The following is a 26,619-nucleotide window of genomic DNA, read 5'->3' on the forward strand; positions in this document are numbered from 1 at the left end:
TTATGTGAGAGTGTGAGCGAGCATAGATTTTACGCGCAGAAGGGACCATTATGATCCTCTGGTTTGACATATGCAGGAGGAAATGCTATGTCACAGAAATACATTTTACACTTAAGTTTTGAATGCAGAATGTTAGGGTTCATTCTTAGCTTTTGCAGCAGAGAATTCCACAGTTTATGCCCAAGACCTGTGAAAGTTCCGTCTTTGCCCTCACAATTTCCCCCCCTACTGGCTGACATTTTCCCAACAGAAAATAGACGTTCTAGGTGGTCACGATCACAGAGGAATGGGTAACTTCTCTAGCAGTTAGGGCCAATCCCATGGAGGACTTTGAATATCTGGACAGAGATTATAAATTGGATTCTTGTATTAATCGAGAGACAGTTTAGAGAGTTGAGGATGAGGTGGTGTGTTCAAAACACCTCATTTTACTAAGTAGATGTGCTGCTAGATTTCACAGAAGTTGGAGTTTTTTTAGCTCATGTGGCTACAAAAAAGCCTAACAGCCCTGAATATGACAGGGTGGAGCACTATATTCTCGCCAGTCACAGATGAAAATTGGAAATAGGTGTTTGCCTCCACTGCTATTTGGGCATTTAATAGCAATGAAGTGTACCAGAGCTCTGGACCAACTTAATCTGAGGACAGATGTCCCGATACCAGGGGATGTTATAGAAGAATCTCTGATGGCAGGTCCCTCTTCCTACCATCACTGCTTTTGACTTGATGCAAATGTCTAAGAAAGATGAATGTCAAGTCTGATCAAACATCCCTGATAAAATGTGGGCTTTTGCAGGGGATAAAACTACATATCTTAACCACTGTTTAAAATAGTGTGCTAAAAGTATAAACCTGGCAGCTATCATGTACTCTCTGTATTTATGAAAGATATTTTACTTATTGTAGTTTCAAAAGGATATTAGTTTAATTTGAGGAAAAATGTTATGAAATAGCCAAGGGGTTGGATTAAAGTATGTCCAAACAACTATAACTAATGTGACTGAAATTTACAATAAGCAGCAGATGGCACATGACAACACCGATTTTGACATCACTGCAGCGGGACTATTTACGCGAATGAAATATTCTTGAATGTTGTCTATAACGTATTTGGTCAAAAAAAAAATTTAAAAAAAAATCTTGCTTTCTTTCAACATCTGATACACGTTTTTTCTCACCGACAGCGTTTTCATGAAGAAATGTATTTATAATACTCTCATTAAGATAAATGTGTTCAAAGATGGCCATGTCGGTTAACACAATAAAAATCCTGTATTTGATTTGTGATATTTTTCTCTGAGCCCCACTGAGTATCTTACATGACCACTTAAAATCTTTTTAAAACCTATGCACTTGTGCAAAATCCCAAGGCTTATAAAACACTTATTTTGAAATGTCCGTATTTTAAAAAGTGAATTTGATTTTCCTTATTGGCTCATTTGTGGTGGCAGAGTGGGATGAAGGGGAGAGGGCATTTCCTGAAAACTGATAATCACAACAGAACCAAAGTAGATTGAGGGTCTTCCATACTTTGTAATATTTGCCTGTTAGCATGTAATGATCAAGTGTGGCTATTCTTTGAATGTAAAGGTGAAGGGTGAGGAGTAAATAATGTAAAGAACATAACCTAAATTGTTGAGGGGCAGCATAAAATTATGCTCCTCCTTGATGTGCCTACATTTAAAGAGAACAACTCTAAAGTTTACATGGAAAATTTTCAAAGGCAGTTACTTACCTAATGACTATCAAAAATTAATGGGTATTAGGCAACTAATGCTATTTGTGCCTTTGAAAAATCTCACCTTATGTTTAAGTGGTATTGGTCTAACTTCATGGGATTTTGAATGTCCTGAATTGTTTCTTTTCTGAGTGCCTACTTAAAATTATCTTGACAAGAGTCAGCATCAACCTAAAGGTCCTAGTTAAAATACAGTTTAAAAGGAAAAAACATTTAAATCAGCAAATTAGCCCTGATTTGTGTGTGTTCTAAATAGTGACATAAGGCATACTTCTTGCCTTCCTTGTTGATCAAAATATAGGATACCTACACAGTTCTTGGGTACATAGCAGTGTTTATAGTCATGTTCTCCTAACAGTTCTAATTATCTAAATATTTGTTCGATATAACATGTATTTGTGTGAAATTAAAAGCCATTTCACATGGTAATGTTATGGTCAAGACCCCAATTCAGGAAAATTAAGCACATACTTAAATTTTAAACACATGCTTAAGTGCTTTCTTGAATACAGATGCTTTCCTTAAGTGGGCTCTAAGTGCACAGGAATTACTTTTCCTTCCAAAAGTACTTTTCCTTCTGTTTTGTGAAATAATATACTAGATGTTCTAGCATAAAAAGTTACGAGTTGCACAGTATCACTTAGAACTTGTTTACCCTTTTACTCAGAAAACAAGACTTTTCTTCAGGGCTGGCCTTACCACGAGGCGAACTGAGGCAGCTGCCTCAGGTGCCAGATTGTGGAGGGGCGTCACTAGGACCCAGAGTGTAGAAAATTGTGTCTGCTGCTGGTGCATATGTATTCTCTCTGCTTGAGATGCACAGAGAGGGTGGAGTGCTGTGCTGGAGGAAGGAGGGCACAAGAGACATAACAGGCAGGCAGGAAAAAAGGTGAGAGGGAATAACAGAAAGCAGCAGGAGCTGCAGAGAGAGAGAGGAGGAGGAGCCTGTTATGTACCTCTCTAGCAACTCCAGGAGCCCGGACTGATTAACATCAGCTTCTCAGGGAGCTTCCTGTTTCCTGCTGCTTCCCTGAACTCACTTGAGGAGAACAGGCAGTCCACTGAAGTAGTACGAGCCAGTTAGGCCCTTAACATGCTGATATCTTCCCTCAGTAAGGCCCTGCTACCAGTCTGCTTATTTGTCCCCCTCAACTGAGTGTTGAGAGCTACTATAGCTGGCACAGAACAGCAGTCATGAGTGAAAGAAGAAAACGCCCCTCTGGGGCAGCATTCAGAAAAAGAAAGCAAGCAAAGGAAGCTTTTCTACCTAAGCAGGAAGGAGCTCTCCTGAGATACATAGATACAAATGTTCACGGTGAGCCTTCCGGCCCCAGTGAGGATATGAGTGGTGAGGAGATGCCTGATCTTCCAGTTAGAGTGCAGGTGACCTGGCAGCTACTGCAGCATCCATATCTCCATCTCAAATGGATGTAACCATGAATATTCCTGAAGAAAAGTGCAGATCAGAGAAGAGTGTGGTGGAGGTGCAAGAAACAGCTGCTGCTGAGTTTAGTTCCTTAAATCTAGATGATCCAGGACTGTGGACCCACTTGAGCAGTAGCCTGAGGGACTTCCTAGTACTGCATGGGCCACAGCAAGTGAAAAACTTCATGTTCCCCAAAGACAATGAAATAGAAGTTTCCATCCAACACATCACTGGCATGAAATCCCTAATGGTGACAAAGTGGAGAGGCCATGGCTTATGTACTCAAAAACCCACAATGCTGCATACTGTTTTTGTTGCAAACTCTTCCAGTCTAGTGTTCCAGCCACATTGGGTTCTAGAGGAACAAAGGACTGGAAAAATCTGGCTAGAAATCTGCCATGAGGAGGCAGAAAATCACCAGAGAGCATTCCATAGGTGGAAAGAGCTTGAGATGAGACTAAGGTTAAAAGCCACGATAGATGATCAGCATCAAGAGAAGACTGCATCAGTCTCTCTTTACTGGCAAAAGGTTCTGAAAATGCTCATTGCCATTGTGAGACTGCTTGCTACCCAAAACCTAGCACTGCGTGGCACTTCAGATCAGCTGTATGTGCCAAACAATGGAAACTTCCTTAAAATTGTGGAGCTGATGGCTGAGTTTGATGCTGTACTCCAGGAGCATCTAAGAAGAGTCACCACCCAAGAAATGTACACACACCACTACCTTGGAAAAACCATTCAAAATGAAATCATACAGTTACTGGCAACAAAAGTCAAACAGAAGATTGTGGCAGATCTGAAGTCCGCAAGATGTTACTCTGTTATTCTGGACTGCACACCTGACATCAGCCATACGGAACAAATGACTTTAATGGTGCGTTTTGTAACAACAACAGAACCGAGTGAAAATGTCCCTGCAATGGTGACTGTCAGAGAGCATTTTATAGAATCTATTGACATTGATGATACTACAGGAGCTGGTATGACAAATGTGCTTCTTAAAAAGCTGGAAGATACGGGAATTGCAATAGCTGGCATGAGAGGTCAGGGCTACGATAATGGTGCCAACATGAGAGGAAAGAACAGAGGAGTGCAGACACGGATCTGAGAGTTAAACCCTCGAGCTTTTTTGTCCCGTGTGGTTTTCATTCATTGAACTTGGTGGTCAGTGATGCAGCATCAGCTTCTAGTGAGGCTGCTGATTTTTTTAATGTAATTCAAAGCATCTATGTATTTTTCTCTGCATCAACTCATCAATGGCAAATTTTGAAGCACATCTGGGAACATCCTCTCTGACACTGAAACCACTGAGTGTCACACAATGGGAAAGTCGAGTGGAGGCGATAAAGCCTATCAAACACCAAATTGGGAAGACAGATGATGCCACAGTTGCCATTATGGAGGATAATGCTATGACAGGAACTGTTCGTGGGAGAACAGTGGCAGAGGGAAACAGAATCACCAGAAACATACGTAACTTCAAATTTCTGTGTGGCTTAGTGTTGTGGCATGACATACTGTTTGAAATAAATGTTGTAAGCAAGAGACTCCAAGGTGTTGACCTTGATATATCTGGAGCAATGGAACAATTGGACAAAGCAAAGTCATACCTACAGTCTTACCGGTCAGATGAGGCATTTCAAAACGTTCTGAAGCGTGCACAGAAGTTGGCAGAGGAACTTCACACTGAAGCTATTTTCCCACACATTCAAGAATAAAAGAGTCACTGAAGAAGACGACATTTTGATTACAAGGCATGGGATAATCCCATAAGAGACCCTAAACAACAATTCAAAGTTGAATTCTTTAACCAGGTGCTAGATGGTGCAATACAGTCAGTTGAAGAATGTTTCATGCAGCTCAAGGAACACAGCAGTATATTTGGGATGTTGTATGATATCCAAAACTCCTCACTATACCTGAAGAAGACCTACACCAGCAATGCATGGCACTAGAGACAGTGTTGACACATGATGACATGCGCAATATTGATGCGAGTGATTTAGGTGATGAACTTTCAAGATAAATGTCAGCAGGATCAACTGCAAAGGCTGTTCTGGAATATATGTGCACAAATAAGGTGATCACCCTCTTTCCAAATGCTTTTGTTGCTCTGCGCATACTTCTAACACTTCCTGTAACAGTTGCCAGTGGAGAACACAGCTTCTCCAAGCTGAAGTTAATAAAAACACATCTACACTCCATAATGGAGGTTGGTCGGCCTTGCAACCATCTCAATAGAGGAGGAGCTGGCCCAGACTGTGGACCTTTAGGAAGCAGTTCAAATCTTTGCAACCAAGAAGGCACGGAAAGCACCACTTTGATTATTCAAACATAAAAATGCCAGTGTTTATTATGCAAACAAGAAAAGTTACATTGCTGTTCAGGCGTTTGAAAGTTAAGTGTTACTTAAAAATTTTGAACAAGGCATTTTAAGTTGTTAGTTCTCCTTTATTGAGGTAGGTAGCAGAGAAGTACCACGAGAGCAGAAGAACAGAAAGAAGGCATAATGGAGACCTTACAAAGTTTTGGTCCAAGCGAGGGGGCATCGGGGCGTCATTTGAGCTCCCCGCCTCAGGTGCTAAAATGTTGTGGGCTGACCCTGCTTTTCTTCATGGAAATATCCTCCTCTTCATCTCTGTGGGAAGTTCAGGGAGATTTCCTTAGGGCTTGTCTACACTGGCAATTAACAGCACTGCAACTTTCTTGCTCAGAGGTGTGAAAAAATACCCTCAAGTGCAGCCAGTTGCAGCGCTGTAAAGTGCCAGTGTAAACAGTGCCCCAGTGCTGGGAGCTGCACCCCTCGTTGAGGTGGTTTTTTTAGAGCGCAGGGAGAGCTCTCTCCAAGTGCTGCGCCGTGACCACACAAGGCACGTTAAAGCGCTGCCGTGTCAGCACTTTAGCTTTGCCAGTGTAGACTAGCCCTTACTCTCCCCGAGTCTGCACCCTTGAGGACATCATTCTTCCTTCAGAGACTCTGGCAGAACTCTCTTTAGAACCCATTAATACCTCAATTGCCAATCTGAGAGAACGATCACTCTTTACTCGCACAAATCCTCATCCCAGGCCTAAGGGCACTGCTTCAAAGAAAGTTTCAGATTGTTCCAACCTGGGGAAAAAAAGGGAATGTCTATATTACAAGCACTATATCAGCACAGCTATACCACTGCAGTGTGATAGAAGGGGTTTTTCCATCTCTGTAACAAATATACCCCCTCAAAAGGTGATAGCTAGGTAAATGGAAGAATTCTTCTGTCAATGTAGCTGCATCTACTTTGGGGGTTAGGTTGACCTAACGACATTGCACAGGGTGAAATTTTTCACAGCCCTGAATGACGTAGCTAGGTCAACCTGAATTTTAGGTCCAGACCAGACCTAAAGCAGGGGCCACGAATTTACACTTTTTAAAAACAAGTGTGTGTTTAATGAGAAAAAGGACCTAACCCAGCACACTCTGAAGTAAGTGGCAGTCTTCCCAGTGATGTCCATGGGCACTGGACATGAGCCAAAGAATGGAAGTTTCCCAGGTCTTTGAAATAGATATATGCTAGAATGTATGTGAAAATCCTTTATATTGGATTTATATATATTTAGGTCTTATCCTTTATATTGTTTCTCATTTGAGCAGGAAGAAGAACCACTTACACGATAGGACTTTAATTCAAATTTCATTGTTAATTTTATTTTGCTCCACTGACTGCAGTAATTAAGTTATTCTGACTTTTATGCAAAGATCTGCATTCAGTTTCACAATGTATATTGCACTATATTTTTAGAATCTCTTCACTTCAAGCCATCTTCTCCTTTCACATAATGAAATCTTAATCCTAAACACCACAAGAGCAAACATTTGCTTAATGTAAATTGTGATCTGTAGCAATACTAAAAGGAAAAAAAGGAATTCATACTTATGCAGAAATTAATAACAAAAATGCACGTTCCGCCAGAGTGCTTGAAAATTTGTGGAATCAGCACATTTGAACTGTATTTTGATTGCATAAGGGAAAACCTCGGTCATTTAATTAATTGTGAACAGCAAACCTCTTGCTTCTCTTGTGTGGGTCCATGGTGTAAGGGTTGAATGCAGGGAGTCTCTCCCGCATGAGAGGGAGGATGCTGCCTAGCAGTCCTTTGAGACTGCGTGGGCAGTCAAACTAACACACCCAGCAGGGCTCCAACAGGGAGTGGTCAGCTGTCCTTAGTGCACAGCCAGCCTTCCCACACTGCACAGTACCCTGCCGTACACAACCTGAGTAACTTACCAACTATCCACTCTGCTTCAGAAACCTTCTGCCATCCTCCACCATTACAGCACTTCATTCTCATGTTGACCAAATTTTGCCCCAAATATGTCGCTCAAATTTTCTCCCAAATCTACTTCTTCCCCAATATGCTAATGTTTACAGACATATATTCCCAATTCAAGTATATGAAAACATTTACTTAAGGCGTCATTTTAGTTAACAGAATTTTTATGTGATTTTACTCTTAATATTATAGCTCAAGTTAAATTATTTAGAATTCAAACCATCGTTATTCCAGATCCCCAAAACTACTCTCCGTAAAGCACATCAGGAGTGTTTGAATTTTGATATTCATTTTTTTCTTAACATAAGAAGCAGCTAGAGAAGATTTCCTTTCATCACAACTCTGGAAGGAGAAACTACAACTTCAAGCTGTACAACCCCCCCCTTCATACACCATCGTAAACATTTATTAGCAAGCATGATCCAAGTCTCCTGAACCAGTCATATTCTACTTTTTCAACCATTAATTTTTCAGGTCATCAATTTCCTTTATTTACTTATGCTAATACAAATAAACCCTGTGTGCATGCTGTCCAATACACATATTATCATTCATCATGTTTATTAGATTACTGCCTAAGGACCAACCACGAACAGGGCCCGTTTTACTGGGCACTGTATAAACACAGAGTAGAATTCTCCCTGCCCTGAAGAGCTTACAAGCTAAACAGAGAAGACAGACAAAGGGTAGGGGCAGGGATAGAACACAAGCAGAGCGAACAATGGGATGGCATCAAATGTTACATTCGTTCCTCAATTTTTTCCTCGGGGGAGGGAAGGAGGAGAGGTGAGTTTAGTTAGGTAGGCATAAGCTAAATGGAAAGAAAATAAAGGGAGAAGGGGCACTGTACGGAAGGGGGTAAGGGAGACAGAAGTGGAGAAGGGGGCAGATGTAGAGGAGAGCTAGTCGGGAATTTTTCAACTCAGGCTGGCTGTTCGTGTGTTTGTAAAATGCCTATTTGTCTAAACAGAAACTTTTTTCACAGATGGAATTTTTGGTCAAGAGAGAGAGACCAACCAACCCAGAACGGTCAATAGCTCAAAGGTTAGGGTACTCCCTGGGAGGGGGTAAACCCAGATTCAAGTCCCTGGTCTTCCTGGTACAGATAGCAGAATAAGTAACAATACTGCAATAAAGCTGCAGTACGCAAGGCCCCGTCTCAGATTCGACAGTGAGAAGGTCAGGTAATTTTGACTACACACAGTGCTCCTATACTAACCTTGTAACAGAAGCAAAGTGAAAATAAGCTAATATTTCAATGTTACCTAAATAACCTGACATTCTTGTTCCAGGTTAAATTTCTAAAGATTCAACACAAATATTATTTCTGAAAATGCATTTCTGATGTATTTTAGTGTGCATACTGCAATATACACAATACAAGATTATTTTGTCAGTGGGGTTTTTTAGTTTATTAAATTGGCATAGTTATCCAGCAACAATGCAGCATCATTGTGTTACCGCTACTGGTTCCATTGGAGTTACCAAAAAATGAAGAGCATTTCCTGCTAACTATACAGTTATCTTGTTTTACCACTGTGTGCACTGTGATCACAAATGTAATACATAGGCACCTCAATATAGGCCACTAAATCCATATTTAGGCACCTAAAGAAGTCACCTGATTTTCAGAAGTACTAAACACACACAGTTCCCAATTAAGTCATGGGACTTCAGGTGCTCAGTACCACTGAAAACCAGGCTAATTTTAATTTAGTGCCTAACTTATGACATTGAAATTTTAAAGTTTTAAATGACAAACTGCCAAAAATTTAAACTAAACATTATTAGGCTTTAATATAAGGATTTTGTTCCAGTAAAACAGCAAACATACTGGACAAATATATGGAAGGACAGGAGAATTTTCTGTGTCAACCTAACGTTATTGTGTAATTGCAGTTATACAGTGAATATTGTATGAAAAGATATGCAACAATAGCGACACCTAGTGGCACTTATAATTACAAAAGTGATGCAATTGCTGAAGAAAAATCGTTTTAAACATTAAGTGAATTTAGCTTCATGCATTACTGTATATGACAAACATTATAACTAAGCTAGCAAAATAAACCATTTTCCTATAAACTAATTGCCATGAAGTTGAAAACAAGTCAACTTAAGGAGAAAAAAAAAGCTGAAAGCAGTTTCGGGTCACGCACCTTCTTGAGGACCTGTCAATTTTCATAGTTCTACACTCATTTTCCCCTTCTATTAAAAAGCTTTTTTCTGTCTCGCCCCGTTTGTGCGAGATTAGCTCACTGATTATACAAGGGAAAGAACGGTTACTCACCTTCTTGTAACTCTTGTTCTTCAAGATGTGTTGTTCATGACCATTCCAATCAGGTGTGTGCACGCGCAGACGTGCATAGTAGCTGGAAGATTTTTCCCTGAGCAGCAGACGTAGGGTCAGCCTGGGCACCCCCTGGAGTCACGACTTCATGGTGCCCAGTACTGTGCCCTGTTGATCCTACACCCCCTCAGTTTCTTCTTGCCGGCTACTCCGACAGAGGGGAAGGAGGGTGGGTATTGGAATGGACATGAACAACACATCTCGAAGAACAACAGTTACAAGAAGGTGATTAACCATTCTTTCTTCTTCATATGCTTATTTATGTCAATTCCAATCAGGTAACTCGCAAGCCCAAGTTCAGGAGTTGGTGTCAGAGTCATCCATTGACTGGAGCACTGCTCATCAAAAGGCCGCATCGTCTCTGGCCTTCTGAGTAATTGCATGGTGAGTGGTGAAAGTGCGGATAGAGGACCAAATCCTTGCTCTGCAGATTTCCCAAGTGGGGACCTGTACCAGGAATGCTGTTGACTAAGCCTGCGCCCTGGTGGAGTACACAGTAATCGGGGGTGCAGGAACCCCTGTCAGGTTGGAGCACTCGCGGATGCAGGATGTGATCCATGACAAAATGTATTGTGACGACACAGGCAGACCTTTCGTTCTGTCCACCACTGCCACGAACATCTGGACCAATTTTCTGAACAGCTTCATTCTCTCAATGTAAAAAGCTAGTGCTCTGAGGACATCAAGAGAGTGGAGTCTCTGCTCCCTGCCACTGGAATGCGGCTTAGGGTAGAATACCGGGAGAAAGACGTCCTGGTTAATGTGAAACTGTGATACAACCTTTGGAAGGAAAACAGGGTGAGGTCTAGGCTGCACCTTGTCCTTACAGAACACAGTATAAGGGGGCTCTGAGGTTAAGGTCCTGAGTTCAGACACCCTCCTGGCCGAGGTTATCGCCACCAGAAATGCCACCTTGTAAGAGACAGAGAGAGAGGAGGGAGCACGTTGCCCAAGGCTCAAAGGGCGGTCCCATTAGTTTACAAAGGGCTGGGTTGAGGTCCCAGGCTGTGGCAGGCTGTTGGACGTGAGGATATAGACTGTCGAGCCCTTTTAAAAACCAGCTGACCATAGGGGTAGCAAACACCAAGCAGCCCTCCTTGCCCCAGTGAAAGGTGGAGATGGTGGCTACGTGCACCCTTATCGATGACAACGAAAGCCCCTGCTGCTTCAGATGGAGGAGGTAGTCCAGAAAAGGTGGCACTGGGGCCAGAGTTGGGGATGAATGGTACTGCGCCGACCAGATTGAAAATCTCTTCCACTTGGCAAGGTAGGTAGCTCTCATGGAGAGTTTTCTACTGCCAAGGAGGACTTGTCTAACCTGTTCTGAACAGGAAAGCTCCATCGGTTTCAACCATGGAGGTTCCATGCCGTGAGGTGAAGCAACACGAGGTTCGGTGTTGAAGACAACCATGATCTTGCGTCAGAAGGTCCAGGAAGAGTGGCAGCATGACTGGGGCTTCCACAGACATGTCTAGGAGAGATGTGTACCAGGGCTGTCAGGGCCATGTTGGAGCTATCAATATAACCTGAGCTCGTTCCCTCCAGATCTTGAGGAGCACCTTGTGAATGAGCGGTATGGGCGGAAAGGCATATAGGAGACGACCTCCACAGTGGAGGAGGAATGCATTTGCTCTGGAGCCCAGGCTGAGATTCTGGAAGGAGCAGAACTGCTGGCACTTCCTGCTGTGTTGCATGGTGAAAGCCCCACCCCTGAAAGATTGAAATCATGACGTCTGGGCAAAGGGACCACTCGTGGCCATGAAACGACCTGCTGAGGTGGTCCGCTAGCTCATTCTGTACCCTGGGGAGGTACGACCCTTGTAGGTGTATTGAATGTTCTACACAGAAGTCCCACAGTATGAGGGCTTCCTGGCACAGGGGAGAGGAGCATGCACCCCCGTTTGTTGATATAGAACATTGCAGTGGTGTTGTCCATAATGACTGATGCACGTTGTCTTTTAAGTATGCCTGGAAGCCTGGCACGTCAGGTGCACAGCTCTCAGCTCTCTGACATTGATGTGGAGAGCCAGATCCGCCTGAGACCAAAGACCTTGAGTCCTGCAGTCTCCTAGATGTGCTCCCCAGCCCACGTCTGATGCATCTGTCACTAGAGACATGGACAGCCATGGACTGGTGAAGGGGACTCCTGAGTATATCTCCTGAGAGTCGAGCCACCACAGGAGGCAGTCCAGAACTGGGTGAGGTAGGGTCACTATCCTGTCCAGGTGGTCTCTGGCCAGGCAATACACTGACACCAGCCACGACTGAAGAGGTTGTAGCCTGCGCCTGGCATGCTGCACCACATAGGTACAAGCCGCCATATGTTCCAGAAGCTTCAGGTAGTTTCTTGCTGTGGCGGTGGGAAACTGTCTGAGGCCTCAAAAGGTATCAGTCGGGGCCTGAAACCTCGCTTGCGGTAGGTATGCCCTGGCCTGGATTGAGTCCAATACTGCCCTTATAAACTCTACCCTCTGGACGGGGGACAGAGTGGACTTTGCTTCGTTTAAAAAGAGACCCAGGTTGACAAAGGTGGCTCTGATAAACTTGACCTGAACCTCCACTTGGGTCTTGGAGCGGCCCTTGATCGGACAGTCATCGAGGTAAGGAAACACCTGAACCTGTTGCCCGCGCAGAAACGCAGAGACAACTGCCATGCACTTGGTGAAAACCCAAGGTGCTGCTGACAGGCCGAACGGGTGGACTGCAAATTGTTAGTGGGTGTCACGAACCTGAGGTACTTCCTGTGCGGCTGAGTGATCACAATATGAAAGTATGCGTCCTTCAAGTCAAGGGCAGCATACCAGTCTGTTGGATCCAAAGAGGGAATGATGGAGGTCAGAGAGATCACGAGGAACCTGAGTTCTTTATAAACTTCCGCAGGTCCAGGATGGGCCTGAGGCCGCCTTTGGCTTTCGGTATTGGGAAATACTGGGAATAAAAATCCTTGCTCCTGTGCTCCCAAGAAACCTCCTCCACTGCCACTAAAGATAGGAGCAATTGCACTTTCTCAATAAGGAGTTGCTCGTGAGAAGGATCCTGAAGAGGGACAAGGAAGGGGGTGGAAGGGTAGGAGGGCACAGAATTGGATGGCGTATCCCGTCTACCGTGCGGCGCACCCATCGGTCCGAGGTGATACAGGACCATGCATAGTAGAAAGGGGATAATCAGGACGAGAAGGTAAGGATCCATTGCCAGGTGTGGTACACAGTCCTCAACTGTACCTTCAAAAAGGCAGGCTTGGGGCCGGAAGACTGCTTTGGTTGTCCCAAGCTCTAACCGGAAGGTTGACACAGCCTTCCCCTGCAACTTCTGTTACGGTCTTCTGAAGCCATCTTAGCAGTTCTGCTGACCGAACCTCTGGGTAGGCTGCAGGCAGAAGTGTCTCCGCTGATTGGAGGATGTATAGAGGCCCAGGGACCTGAGGGTGGCTCTGGAGTCCTTCAGGCTATTTAGCCTTTTGTTTGTTTTCTCAGAAAATAGAGTCTCATCCTCAAAAGGCAGGTCCTGTATCAAAGGGGAGACCCGATCCCTGGAGCCATGAGCCCCTTCTCATGACTACACCCGTGGTCATGACTCTAGTAGCACCGTCTGCTGAGTCAAGTGCTGCTTGCAGAGATGCCCTGGAGATCAACCTCCCCTGCTCGACCAAAGCCGAGAACTCGGCCTGGCAGTCTGAGGGGAGCAACTCTGTAAACTTAGCCATCGCCGAGCAGGTATTGTAGGCGTATCTGCTGACGATGGCCTGTTGGTTGGAGATTCCGAGTTGTAGTTCCCCCACGGAATAGATCTTCCACCCGAACAGGGTCAAGCTTTTTCGCGTCCCTAGTCTTGGGGGAAGGTCCTTGGAAACCCTGCCTCTCTCTCTGATTTGCAGCGTCCACCACCAGAGAGTCAGGCTGTGGGTGGGTGTATAAATGTTCATAGCCCTTGGAGGGCACAAAGTACCACCGTTTATTGCACTTGGCAATAGGCAGAAGGGAGGCTGAGGTCTGCCACAGGGTCCTGGTCATATCCAGGATGGTTTTAATTAGTGGTAAGGCCATACGGGAAGGGCCCGAAGGGGCCAGGATGTCTACCATAGGGTCTGCATCATCCGTAACTTCTTCTGTGTTAACGCCCAGACCCTGTGCGACCCGGTACAGCAACTACTGCAACACCTTGGAGTCTTCCAGGGCTGGGGCAATGGTAGCGCCTGCAAGCGCCTCATCTGGGGAAGATAAGGAGGAGGCGTCTAAGGGAGGTGGCTGTTCACTTCCATCTCCGCCAGAAGGATCACGTGAGCCAGTGGGGACAGGGATGGGCTGGTCCGGCCTCGGTGCCAAGAGGAGTGCCAGCACAGGTGTCAACGTCGCCCCCCACGTCGGTGCCAGAGGCGCTGTTATGCGGTGTGTCTGCGCCCAGGTGGTCATCGACATCAGTGCAGGCAATGTCGAGGATGCCATCAGTGCCGGTGCCGTCGCAGGAGCCGGTGCCGAGGGCACTGTCAGCATCGTGACCTGAGCCACTGGCCACTCTGGTGCTGAAGGCACTGCCAAAAGGCGCACCACCATTGGTGTCGACGTCAGCAATGTTGACGCAGACGCCAACATCGATGCCGCAGGTAGCTGCTCGGCCGCTGGACGTGCTGGGACAAAGGTAGCGGACATGACTGAAGTGGCATCCAAGTGAGAGCCTTGGCTTGGACCCTGGGCTTGGTCGAAAGCTGATGGAGTCCAGAAGGGCCACTGAGCTAGGTTCTGCCACTGAGGGGCCGACTGCCTCAGTGAGGACCTCCTATGGTGCCTGGAGGATGACCTTCTGCTCCTCCTATAGTCGGAGCGGTACGAATCTGATTCTGATTCGGAAGCCTCGGAATACGAGGACCAAGGCGGTGCTGCACCTCTTGATGTGGAGCGTCAGGAGTCCAGGGACCAACTTCGCTCTCTGGACGGAGGTGCCAGAGCCTGTGGTTGCCGAGGTGACAGGGAGCGGCACAACACCATAGCCAGCTTTCCCTTAGACTGCACAAGACGGGATGGAGCCTGCGGTGCCTGGGGGGCGAGAATGAAGACATGAGTCTGAGCAGGTCCTGTGCTGCCCCAAATGCTTTAGGAGTGGATGGAAGCAGCAGGTTCTCAGAGGGGTTCAGCGAATGCGACTGGCCTGGACTTGACTGCCTCCCCTGGGCAGGAGTCGACGTGGCCACCCCTTGCGTCTCAAAGCTGTGATCCGAATGTGGTGCCACTGATGGCTGGTCTCTGGGTCTAGGTATTGGGGATTGACCCCTTTTGACCCTCTTCTTCTTCTACACCGACGACTGGGACCAGTGCCGAAGGCTGGAGTGTCCTTGAGACGCTCCATGACAGTGCAAAGGCTCCTTGGGAGAGTCTTTCTTCGGCACCCGGTCCCTCCAAGAGGGCACCGACACACTCCGCATCGAAGACAACGTGCTGGTGGTAGGGTCCCTGGCACTGGGATCCTACTGTGGTCAAAGAGCTGCCTCCATGAGGAGGATTTTAAGCCGCTGCTCTCTCTCTTTCAGGGTTCTTGGTTGGAATTCCCAACATATTTTACAGCGGTCTTTTTGGTAACCTTCGCCCAGACACCACAAACAAGAGGTGTGGGGGATCACTCTTTGGAATGCGCTTCACGCAGTCCTTGCAGGTCTTGAAACCTGGGGATCACAGCATGCCCTGGGGGCAGCAAGGACAGGGGACGGGGGAAAACCCCGCAACAGAACTTACGAATAATTAACTAGGTAACAAACTATACTAACTGACTAAACAAGAAGTATACAATGAGAGTCAAGCTGCTAAGCCACTTACCGGAGCAAGAGCCAGGGAAGTTCCAGCTACTGCCACTGGAGGTAAGAAGGAACAGAGGGGGTGGCGGGTCGGCAGGGCACTATATTGGGAGTCAGGAAGGTGTGACTCCAGGGAGAGCCCAGGCTGACCCTACGGCTGCTGCTAAGGGAAAAATCTTCCAGCTACTGTGCACATCCGCACGCACACAAAATTGGAATTGACATGAATACGCACTCGAAGAAGAAACAATAAAACTGACTACACCCGAAGTCCTGTCTAATGCACAAAAGTAAACAATCCGAAAAGACAGAAAAAATATTTTCTATTCTAATCTTTCAGTTATAGTAATCACTGGGTGTTACTTTAACAGTGAACAAAGAAGTTTCAGAGAGAAGTAAAATTTAAGTTGACAACATCCATTTAACATATATATTTTAAAAACCCTATATTAAAAGAACACTGAGGTTGCAGTGTCAAGCACTCAAAAGTAGGGAAATGACAGAATTAAGGTTGCCTGTGCAAACTACCTCCAACAGATATAGACATGCAACTTCATGAAAGCTGCACTCTGTTGCAAAACCTGAACAGACCTCAGACACTCTTGTAACAACAGATCAGAACGTCTATCACATATTGACTCCATACATCTGGGGAGCTAGGCTGCCTTAATACTGCTGAGGTCTCAGTTAAGGTTTTGCATTAGAATACGAGTATGAAGAAGCTGAGGTACATATTGCCTTTTGGTATCAGTCAGATGAGGAAGTGAAAACCTTATGGAGCATTAGAGCGTTATCTATAGCATTGTAGGCAATGTGAAAAAGGCTAGAAATGCAGGAGACTTTTCCCTTAACTTGTTACTTCCATGCTTTTCAGGTTTTGCATAGATAGGGTCTATACTGATGTAGTCTTAGCTGTCACTAAATAAAGTTTTTTATATTTATTTCCTAGTCTTTTATACAGGGTTTGTACCTCACTGGACAGGTACACATTGTTAGGCAGGGGAGAAGGAGAAAATGACAAAGTAACTGAATATGAAACACCCATACTTTGGTGTGCCCTATAATTTACAAATACGAAATAAGTGTGTGTGGCAGGATGTTCTCTTCGTGTGAATTAAACAAACCACTTGTTTTTATAAAGAAAATTTGTCCACCTCTTTCCCAAAGTGTGGTGCCCAGAATGAGTATTCCAGCTTAGGCTTCACTAGTGCAGAGCAGAACAGGACAATTGCCTCCCATGTCTTACACACAAGTCAGAATAACATTAGCCTTTTTTGCAACTGCATCACATTGTTGACTCATATCAATTTGTGATGCACTATAACTCCCAAATTCTTTTCAGTAGTACTACTACGTAATCAGTTATTCCCTATTTTATAATAGTCCATTTCATTTTTCCTTCCTAGGTGAAAATTTGCACTTGTCTTTATTGAATTTCATCTTGTTGAATTCAGACAAATTCTCCAATTTTTCAAGGTCCTTTGAATTCTAATCCTGTCCTCCAAAGTGCTTGCAACATCTCCCAGCTTCATGTCACCTGCAAATTTTATAAGCATATTGTCCACTCTACTATCCAAGTCATTAATGAAAAGTATTGAATAGTACCAGAGCCAGGATTGACCCTACAGGATCCCACTAGATGCATCCTCCCAGTTTGATAGCACACCACTGATAACTACTGTGAGAACAGTCTTTCACCCAGATGTGCACCCACTTTATAGTAATTTCACTTAGACAGTATTTCCCTAGCTTGTTTATGAGAATATCCTGTGGGACTGCATCAAAAGCCTAACTAAAATCAAGATCTCTCACACCTACTGCTTCCCTCCCCAAACCATTGGGCCAATAACCATGTTTCCATTTTCTGAAACAAAAAGTTGTCCCCTATACACTCCAAGAACTTATGGAAAATTCTGGGTTCGGCTGTATTACTTTTGCAACAGCTGTCTGGGTATTTAAAGTCCTCCATTACTACCAGGTTTTGTGTCTTGGATATTGCTGTTATTTGTTCTAGAAATGCCTCATCCACCTCCTGTTCCTGATTTGGTGGTCGATAGACCTCCAACAATGAAATCACCCCTCCCTTTTTAACCCCTTTTATATTTTCCCAGAGACTTTCAACTGGTCTGCATCTCTCCTCTTTTCAGACATCCAAACAAGCACATATATAGTTTATACCCATATATACACCTCCTCGTCTTTTATCCTGCCTGTCCTTCCTGAACAAACTATATCCCTCATACCTAAATTCCAATCATGAGACCTACCCCATAAAGTCTCTGTGATACCAATTAAGTCACAATCGGCAGAGGTGAGATTTGAACACATGATCTCCTTTTTCCCAGCTGTATTTGGAAGTTGCCTCCCCTTTCACCATCCAACATTAATACAATCATAGTAACTAATTTGGGGGGTATGGTACTGCTCTAATTTTTGGGTAGTAATTATGATGTTTCATCTATTTGTCATGGAATTCCTGCAATTACAGAGCAGTAAGAAGTGTCAACAACAGCAATACATCTGTCTGCGATCAGTAAATATTTCAGAACTCCCTATGAGCCACCACTAGAGCCAGAACATCCACAGTTAATTATACACAAAAATAAAATTGTTTCCTAAGACCAGCAAGATGAGTCGCTGTATAGTAAAAATAGCAGACATTTCAAAAATGAATACATTGCAATTCCCTGGGAGTCCTGATGCTCTGAAAATGATGGACCAGTTACTCAACTTCTGGAGGATCATTTTGGAGTCTGATCCTAAGATGTGCTGACCACTGTAATTCCCATTGAAGTTTTTGGGAGCTGTAGATGCTCAGCATCTTTCAGGATCAGGCCCCTTCTGTAAAATTACACTTTAAATTTAAATTAATGTTCAGTGTTACAGGAGATATTTTTGACTCAAGAGCTTAATCTTGGCAACACAGTTTAAACGATTCGAGATGTTTTCATAACATTATTCTTCACATAAATCCATAAAAGCATGCAACATTTTCAAATTATTCTTGGCTGAGGCAATGCTTTGCAAAAGTAAAGTTAGCATCAGATGGAGCTTACCTATTTTTTTTGGAATTTTCATCCTTCCCTCTTTTAACTCCAAAAATTCTTGTAATCAGGGTACTAAACAGAAGAGTGGAGGAATTTCTCACCTAATGTATAAAGAAACGTGGAATAGGTATTAAGCAGCTTTCAAATCGCACTGTAAACTGGATTTTAAATTTAGTTGTAATTTAATTTAGAATTTTTTAAAACAGCAACAGAACATTTTACATGCCAGACCAGACAAACGGACCTTAATCTAGCATCCTTCTTAAAGGCACAGGAAGGTGAAAGTACTTTGTTATACAATACTTAACATGTAAGTAGAGCAGACAAATAGTTTAATGAACTCCAGTGCCCTAAAATGGTTTAATGGAGAAGATTGTGTGGCTTAATGGTTAAAAGATCAAGGTTGGAAAGCAAGCAATCTGGCATCCATCCCTGACTCTGCCACAAACTTCCCGTGTAACCTTGCGTAAATCACTAACCTCTGCCCCATTTCCCTATCTTTAAAACAAGGAAAAGAACATCTACTAGTGGCTCCAACTCCTTTAGCCCAGGGACCAGTTCAATGAGAATCACAGCTTTCATAAATCACAAAACACTGAGACCTCAGTCCAGAGCTCATCTCCCTTACCCGCAAAGATCATCACAAATTCATTCAATCAATCAATCAGATGCAAGTACTATTAAGAAAGTGAGGCTTTCCGGAATAATCAGTCTGGGAACTACTGCAAAGTTCAGACATATCCTTGGGCTATATCAAGGACAAGGAACAACCGTAAGCCCAGGTTTCCAGTAGCCTAAAGCATTTATTTTTAGCCATGGCAGGTCATGAGCTATTGGACCTTAAAAATAACATACTAATAACCATCTTGCACTGAGACCCAATCCAATGACCAGAAAAAAAGTTAGTTGAGTCTCACTAACATGACCACTGACTCACTATCAGCCAATCAGATTTTTTTTTAATTGGTAAGATAATTTACTTTTGTCACTCTTGAAATTAGACAGAAGTACACTCTGCATTACATCAAACCAACACAAAAAATACATTGATATAACAATACTGAGACCCAAACTGCAGCTTTCCTGTGATTTGTCTCCAGTATTGTGCCATGATATATCACATTCTGTAATACGTATGAACATTCAGTTCATAAAAATTCCATCAGCTGTGGCATAATTATTGACAAACATACAAATGCTTTGATAAGCACCATCACCACATGCTTCTCCAACCTAATACAACATATTAAGGATTAACTTACTGCCCAGACAGGGGATGTAAAACCTAGAATTGCTGCTTGTATTCCATCTGCTATGTAAGGTATGATGTTTTCACCAAAGCGGGTATCCCTAAACAAGGCCCTCAGGATATTTAGAGAATGAACCTGGGGGAAAAAAATAATTATTTGTTTTGTAATATATGCTACTTTATTGGAAAAGTCCTCAAATTACATACTTTAACCATAGCCATGGAGATGAACAAATCCATGCATTTACTCATTTATGCCACTTAATTTCCACTTTAAATTCCATTCAGCATATCACTATTAACAATCAAAGCAATACAATGGCACTATGCAAAGTGCTTTGAAAAGCAGTCATAGTTAAAAAAAAAATAATGAAGAAATGATTCACTTTTCTAGCTACCACCACATTTATGAAACACTGAGATTCTTGAATGAAAGAAACTAAACAATATAAATGTATTTATATTTTTAACAGCAGCAAACATATGACGAAATGAGTGTCAAATTCTTTAATACAGCTAGTAAAGTTGTAATGCTTAGCAATCTATCCTGGACAAATAATGCTGAACCTTCTGTATTACAAGTAAAATCAAGCCATAAAAGTTGCACTTTTTCCTCTCCATGAGGAGAGGATTTTCAAAATTTCTCAGGATTATCTGAAGCACCAAACCTTGTCAGTAAAGTCAATTTGATCATCCTTTTTTGAGCTTCAGGTACATGATGGTGAAATTTGTCAACCAAGAAGGAAAAAAAAAAAAAAAAAGATACTCTTTGATTCAGGCCTGGTCTACACTACAAAGTTAGGCACCTTATGTCGACTTAATTGTGCATGTGTCTACACTCAAATTTGTCTTCCACAGATGTAAGCGCCTCGTTATGCCAACATAGTAACACCATCTCCCCAAGCAATGTAGAGTCACAGTTGATGTACTTAGGTTAATGCTATGCAAATGCAGATGCTGAGGTAGAGGTACTTATGTTAACCCTAACCGTCCTCCAGCAGCTGTCTGTCCCACAATGCCCCAGACTGACCACTCTGGTCAGGCATTCTGAACTACTGCCAAGAGGTCACAAAGAGCGGAAGCCTCCACCCCCACACCCCTTCAAAGCCTCAAGAATTTTTGAAATTCCTTTTCCTGATTGCCTGGCTTGGCAAGCACACATAGCAGCTCTCCATTGTTGTGTATAACTGCCCAGCTGACCATGTCAGCTACATGCTCCAGACACACTCCTGCCTGGTGCAGACAGGAGATATTGGATCTCCTGGCCTGTGGGAAGAAGAGCTCAGCTCCAAAGCAGCCAGAGAAACATCAACATCTTCAGATTGCTCATGGGACGCAGGAGAAGGGATTTGACAGGGACCAGCACCAATGCTGCATGAAAGCCAAGGAGCTGTGGCAGGCATACCAGAAGGGTGCAGGGAAGCCAACAATCAATCCAGGGCCAAGCCGCAGACCTGCCACTTTTACAAAAAGCCACATGCCATACTCAGCAAAGACACCACCACCACTGTCCACAGCATTGTGTACATCTCTGAGGAGGTTGAGTCACAGACCCCTGCCATGAATAGCAAGGAGAAGTATAGGGGATAGGTGCCAAAGGGATCGAGCTGCACACTGAGCCTGTTTTTGACTCCACTGCAGTCCACCCAGTCCCACCAGTCAAGCACAGGCGAGCCCAATGCAGGGGAAGGAACCTTGGGTAAGTGTGCAGATACATTTTCACTTACAGAGATGGCGCTCCCAGAGTAGCAAGACACATCTTTTGGTTTTTCAATAATTTAGTTTACTCATGCTAGAAGAGGTAGTGGTACAACCAAGGGTAGTAGAGTTGCTATCTGCTTTTCATTCGCCTACAGAGTCAAGCAGGGGGAGCAATAAGGAGTTGTTGTTTGTTTGTTTTTTTAAATGTACACAGCGATGTCCCTGGAATCCTCTTGAGAGATCTCAATGAAACGTTCATGGCGGTACTCTGCAATCCTCTGCCGAAGATTTCCAGGAAGGGCTGCCCTATTTCTTCCTCCGTGGTAGAATGCTTTCCCACTCCACTCAGCGATAACCTTGGCAGGCACCATTGCAGTACATAAGCTAGCAGCATATGGCCCCAGGCAATTTAAGGACACCCAAAGCAGCTGTGCTCTCTCTCTGCCTTTGTTATCCTCAGCAGTGAGATAAAAGCTGAAGTCACCAGCGCCTGTGGAAAACGGTGCCAGTATTCACTGCCATTGCCCTATACTACTAGAATCATGCAACACCAACCCCCAGCAGGCCATGCTCCCAAGAAGAAGTGAGAATGCTGTACTGAAAACTTTAGAGGAGCAAGGGGAGTGAGTTCAGCACCTCAAGTTTTGCTTTCCGTAGTGAATGCACTGACAATGTTACCTCTGTGCATTTTATCTTCAGCTGCTGCCATTGCAGGTTTCAGGGTCTACCACTCCACACTCACAGAATGCCTGAGCCAGATGTGGAGAAAGAGCACTCGGGATGATATGTTCAATAAGATCTGTAAGCCAGTGCTGTATCAGACCATGAACATGGGGGCCTGGAGGATGAACGTTACAGATACCATGGAGAAGGAAAGAATGGAGAGAAGAAAGGCGCACGAGTCCCAACAGGAAAAGGAGAAGGAGATCCACCAGGACATAATGGGGCTTCTCAGGCAGACTCTGAAGCAGCTCCCAGGCTCACATTCCTTTGAAGCCCACTGAGAACTCAACATTGGGAGGTCCCTAAACCCTCACCCTCCTCACAACATTCCACCTGGCATCAGAGATTGCTACACTACCCCTACTACTCCATCCTGGGGGACATTAAAAACAGTCACATCTTCACATACACTGACCTGTGAAAGCCACAGTTGGAGTATGTGTAGTTTAAATGGACATGAATGATCCTTCCCCTTCATAAGTTCTGTTCTCTTAATTTATTTATTATGTTTTTAAAAGTATTTGTTGTAAAACTGCATTGGGTTTTTCACTGATTGTTACAGAATAAAAAAGTCTATTATTTGGAAAGTAATTTATATTTATTAGCTCACAGAACATGCTGCCGAGCACTCTGCAGCTCTGAAAGCAACTAATTACAAAGTGTCACACAACTCATCGAAAGAAAAGGAGGACTTGTGGCACCTTAGACTAAAATTTATTTGAGCATAAGCTTTCGTGAGCTACAGCTCACTTCATCGGATGCATTATGCAACTCATAGAATCATTCACAAACAACATTAATAGGTGCATTGACAATGTTATATTCCTACATGTACAGCATTGACCACACATTTCCTACCAGACCACAAAGATCAGGGCCAGACAGACCACACTACAACGCTACCACATACTACTCCGGCTCACTGTGAAAATGGTCTTTCAAAGCCTCCCTGAACCATATAACTCTGCATTGCACGCTTCCAATAGCCCTTGCATCTGTCTGTTCAAACTCAGCAGAAAGCCTCTCCAGCTCCATCCTCCACCCTTGTGGAAACTTTGCGCCCTTTGCTTCACAGACGTTATGCAGGACACAGCAGGCAGCTACAACAATTGGGATATTTTTCTTATTAAGGTCCAACCTCATGAGTAAACAATGCCAGAATCCCTTCAAATGACCAAAAGCACATTCAACCGTTACTCTGCACCTGCTGAGCAGGTAGTTGAACTGTTCCTTGGTGCTGTTGAGATGGCTGGTGTGCAGCTTCATGAACCAGGGGAGCAAGCAGTAGGCTGGGTTCAGAAACCCACAGTTCAGAAACCCCACTGCTGCAAATCCATCCACTATGTCCTGCACATTGCTGAGCGTCACAGTTCTGCACAGCAAGAGGTGATTAATGGCCCTGCACACTTGCATCGCAACATCCCCAGTGGAGGACGTCAAATTGATTCCCAGCTGACCAGTAGCAATCTGGCATTGCAAGTTTCCACGGTGCGATCACTACTCACTTCTTCACTGTCAGTTCAGCTCTCATTTTGGCATCACTGTGCTAGAGGGCTGGGGCACACTCAGCGCACAGGTCCAGGAATGTGACCTTGCGCATCCAAAAGTTCTGCCGTTACTTCTTATGATCCCATACTCGCATAACGATGCGATCCCACCAGTCAGTGACTGTTTCTCAGGCCCAGAAGCAGTGCTCCATCATCTGCAGCTGTTCCATGAACGCCACCAAAATCCTTGAATTGGTTCTATGTTCCACAACAATCAGTCCTCCAAGGAATGACCATGCCCCTTACCACGGTATGCATCCGATGAAGTGAGCTGTAGCTCACGAAAGCTTATGCTCAAATAAATTGGTTAGTCTCTAAGGTGCCACAAGTACTCCTTTTCTTCATGGCCCTTACGGCTCTGCAAATACCCCAGGATTGTGCACCCTGTGCTTGCAACACTCATGACAATAGTACAGAGGTATGCAGCCACCGTGTGTCTCTCAGAGATGTTAGACAATGAGGAAGGCCACATGAGTTTGTGGGATTTTGAAAAAAAGTGAGAAAATTATGGGATATAGATAACATTATGGGAGAGAGACAGTTGCATACTGGGAAATTCACCCCATGCACCCAGTCATCTCTGCACGATTCATTTTGGCCCCATCATGCAATGTCAAAAGGTCTCAAAAGCCAACGTGCTGAATGATGGCGAGTTGCATGGTCGGATACCTACCTTGGTGCACCATTCTCTGCATTGATACAAGCACTCCTGATGAGTAAGTACACCACCAACACAAGGAGCCAAGTATGCATGCATACAAGCAATGTACTAACCACGGCAGCTGTATGCCAAGTACCATGAGTCAACATAAAATGTATAGTGTAGATGTGGCCTCAAAAATTAGATAAAAAACACACACACAAAACCCCACCTGGAACAGGTGTTTACGAAAGAGTGCCAATTTTAAGCTAAGATTAATACTTGGGCTCTCTCAACATACATAGTATTTTCTTGTACTTCCCTACACATACTGGGCTAGATCTTCAGCTGATGGTAATCACTGAAGTTGGACTTTGATGGAGCTACATAAATTTGCACTAGCGGACGAGCTGGCATAGTAACTAAATACTACAGACACTGAAGTTAGCTAACTACAAACCATGCTCAGCTATCAAGTTTTTAAAGTACTGCTACTTTAATGTTGAAACATAAAGATGTTTGACGTTAAATTGGACCAATTACTTTTAAGATTTACAAATATAAGTTAATGATCATATATTTACGTATGAATAGTCATTTTTCAGTGTGTGTTCTCATTACTGTTCCATACTATGTATTGAACACAAACTACTGTTTATTTACTCCAAATGGGAGTTTGCTTAATACTAAAATTTACTCATCATTTGTTCAGAAATATTACAGGGCAATAACCTGATTATGCAAATTCTAATAAAATGGAATTAGTATACTTTCACCACATGAAGGGGTCAATATAGAATGTTTAGTATTTTTGTTCAGAACATGTCTCTTTCATTTGCATGAAGAGTCCAATAACTCCACAACCTCTGGATGCTTCAAGAAACTAAACTTTAGCATGTCTGTGGATCAAAAAAAATGAATTACATCTACTTTTAAAAAACACATAACTTGTTTTAACTGGTTGACAAAGGACTGTTTTGGGAACTTTATTTCCTAACATCATTATGTGTTTTACTTCTCACCTGAGGGATTATGTTGGGTGATTCATTCACAGGTACAGCCAAAGATATTAACTCATTCATTGTCATTTTCAGTAAGCTTGTTTTACTCTTCTTCGGTTCCGAAGCCAACAAAGCCTAAGGGAGGGTAAAAAGTCGTAAGTAATTAGTTATTCTATCTACTAACAGTACTGCCCAGTTACCATCTCTCTCTCTCATACATATATAAGATATTACAGCAGAGTGTCTGATCACTCTTGAGCACCACAGGGAAACTTGCACAATAGTTTCGATTTTATCCTGTTTTTTTGTTTTGTTTGAAGAAAATATATAGTTTTGATACGACATGGGCTGGTTGGAAAACAATACCATCCTGCAAAAACATTTACTTTTTTGAAAACTGTTTCATTCTAATGTGAAATGAAAATGAGACCTTTTTGAAAATTATCATGAAACATTTTTCAAAAGGTCTCGTTTTCAAACACTCAGCCTCACAAAACAAACAAACAAACAAACAAACAAACACACACACACAGAACCAAAAAAGGCAGAAAATTCATCGGTTAAGATTATAATAGCAACATTAAACACCAGGGCATACAGTCAGTCTCTCTGTCGGTATCTTCTGCTGGAGCTGTTCCACTTTGTATAAATAATTAAGTATTCATTGGCCAGAGACTTGCATAGGATGTAGGAGACCCACGTTCAACTCACTGCTCTGAATAAGGCAGAGCAGAGACTTGAACCTGTGATCCCCACCATCCTACATGACTGCCCTATCCACCAAGCTACTAGCAATTCTTTGGTGGGGGTGTCCTGGTTGGTCAAATCTCTCAGTCTTAGTCTCCCCCCACTTCCCAGCTCCATCCTCCACGTCCCAATTTCCTGGGTCCTGGAAACCTCCCCCAAGGAATTTTCTGTCAAAATGACATTTTTCAACAGAAAAAAGTTTGGTTGAAAATTTTTCAACCAGCTCTAGATACAACCATTTGAGTGTGTACTAAAGAATATTTCTTCAATTGTACTGAGGTGCATTTAAGCAAATGTGTGCATGCCATTAGTTTTGTTGATTCAAAGTGCTTAAAACCACTGCAAGACTGTAAGAGAATG

The 26,619-nt window shown here is 43.6% G+C and overlaps 1 protein-coding gene across 7 annotated transcripts in view; it reads right to left on the minus strand.

The window, feature by feature from the left end:
• THADA (THADA armadillo repeat containing) overlaps positions 1-26,619 on the minus strand; it is a 288,553-nt gene that overhangs the window by 198,073 nt on the left and 63,861 nt on the right. For all 7 annotated transcript variants that reach the window (XM_073339065.1, XM_073339064.1, XM_073339066.1 and 4 more), the window contains 3 exons: positions 25,534-25,647; positions 19,914-20,036; positions 18,661-18,752 (listed from right to left, as the gene is read on the minus strand). In XM_073339065.1, the coding sequence (XP_073195166.1) occupies positions 18,661-18,752; positions 19,914-20,036; positions 25,534-25,647 (329 nt within the window). The remainder of the gene's footprint in view (positions 1-18,660; positions 18,753-19,913; positions 20,037-25,533; positions 25,648-26,619) is intronic.

Source organism: Lepidochelys kempii, chromosome 3, assembly GCF_965140265.1.
Source record: "Lepidochelys kempii isolate rLepKem1 chromosome 3, rLepKem1.hap2, whole genome shotgun sequence".
Taxonomy (NCBI): Eukaryota; Metazoa; Chordata; order Testudines; family Cheloniidae; genus Lepidochelys; species Lepidochelys kempii.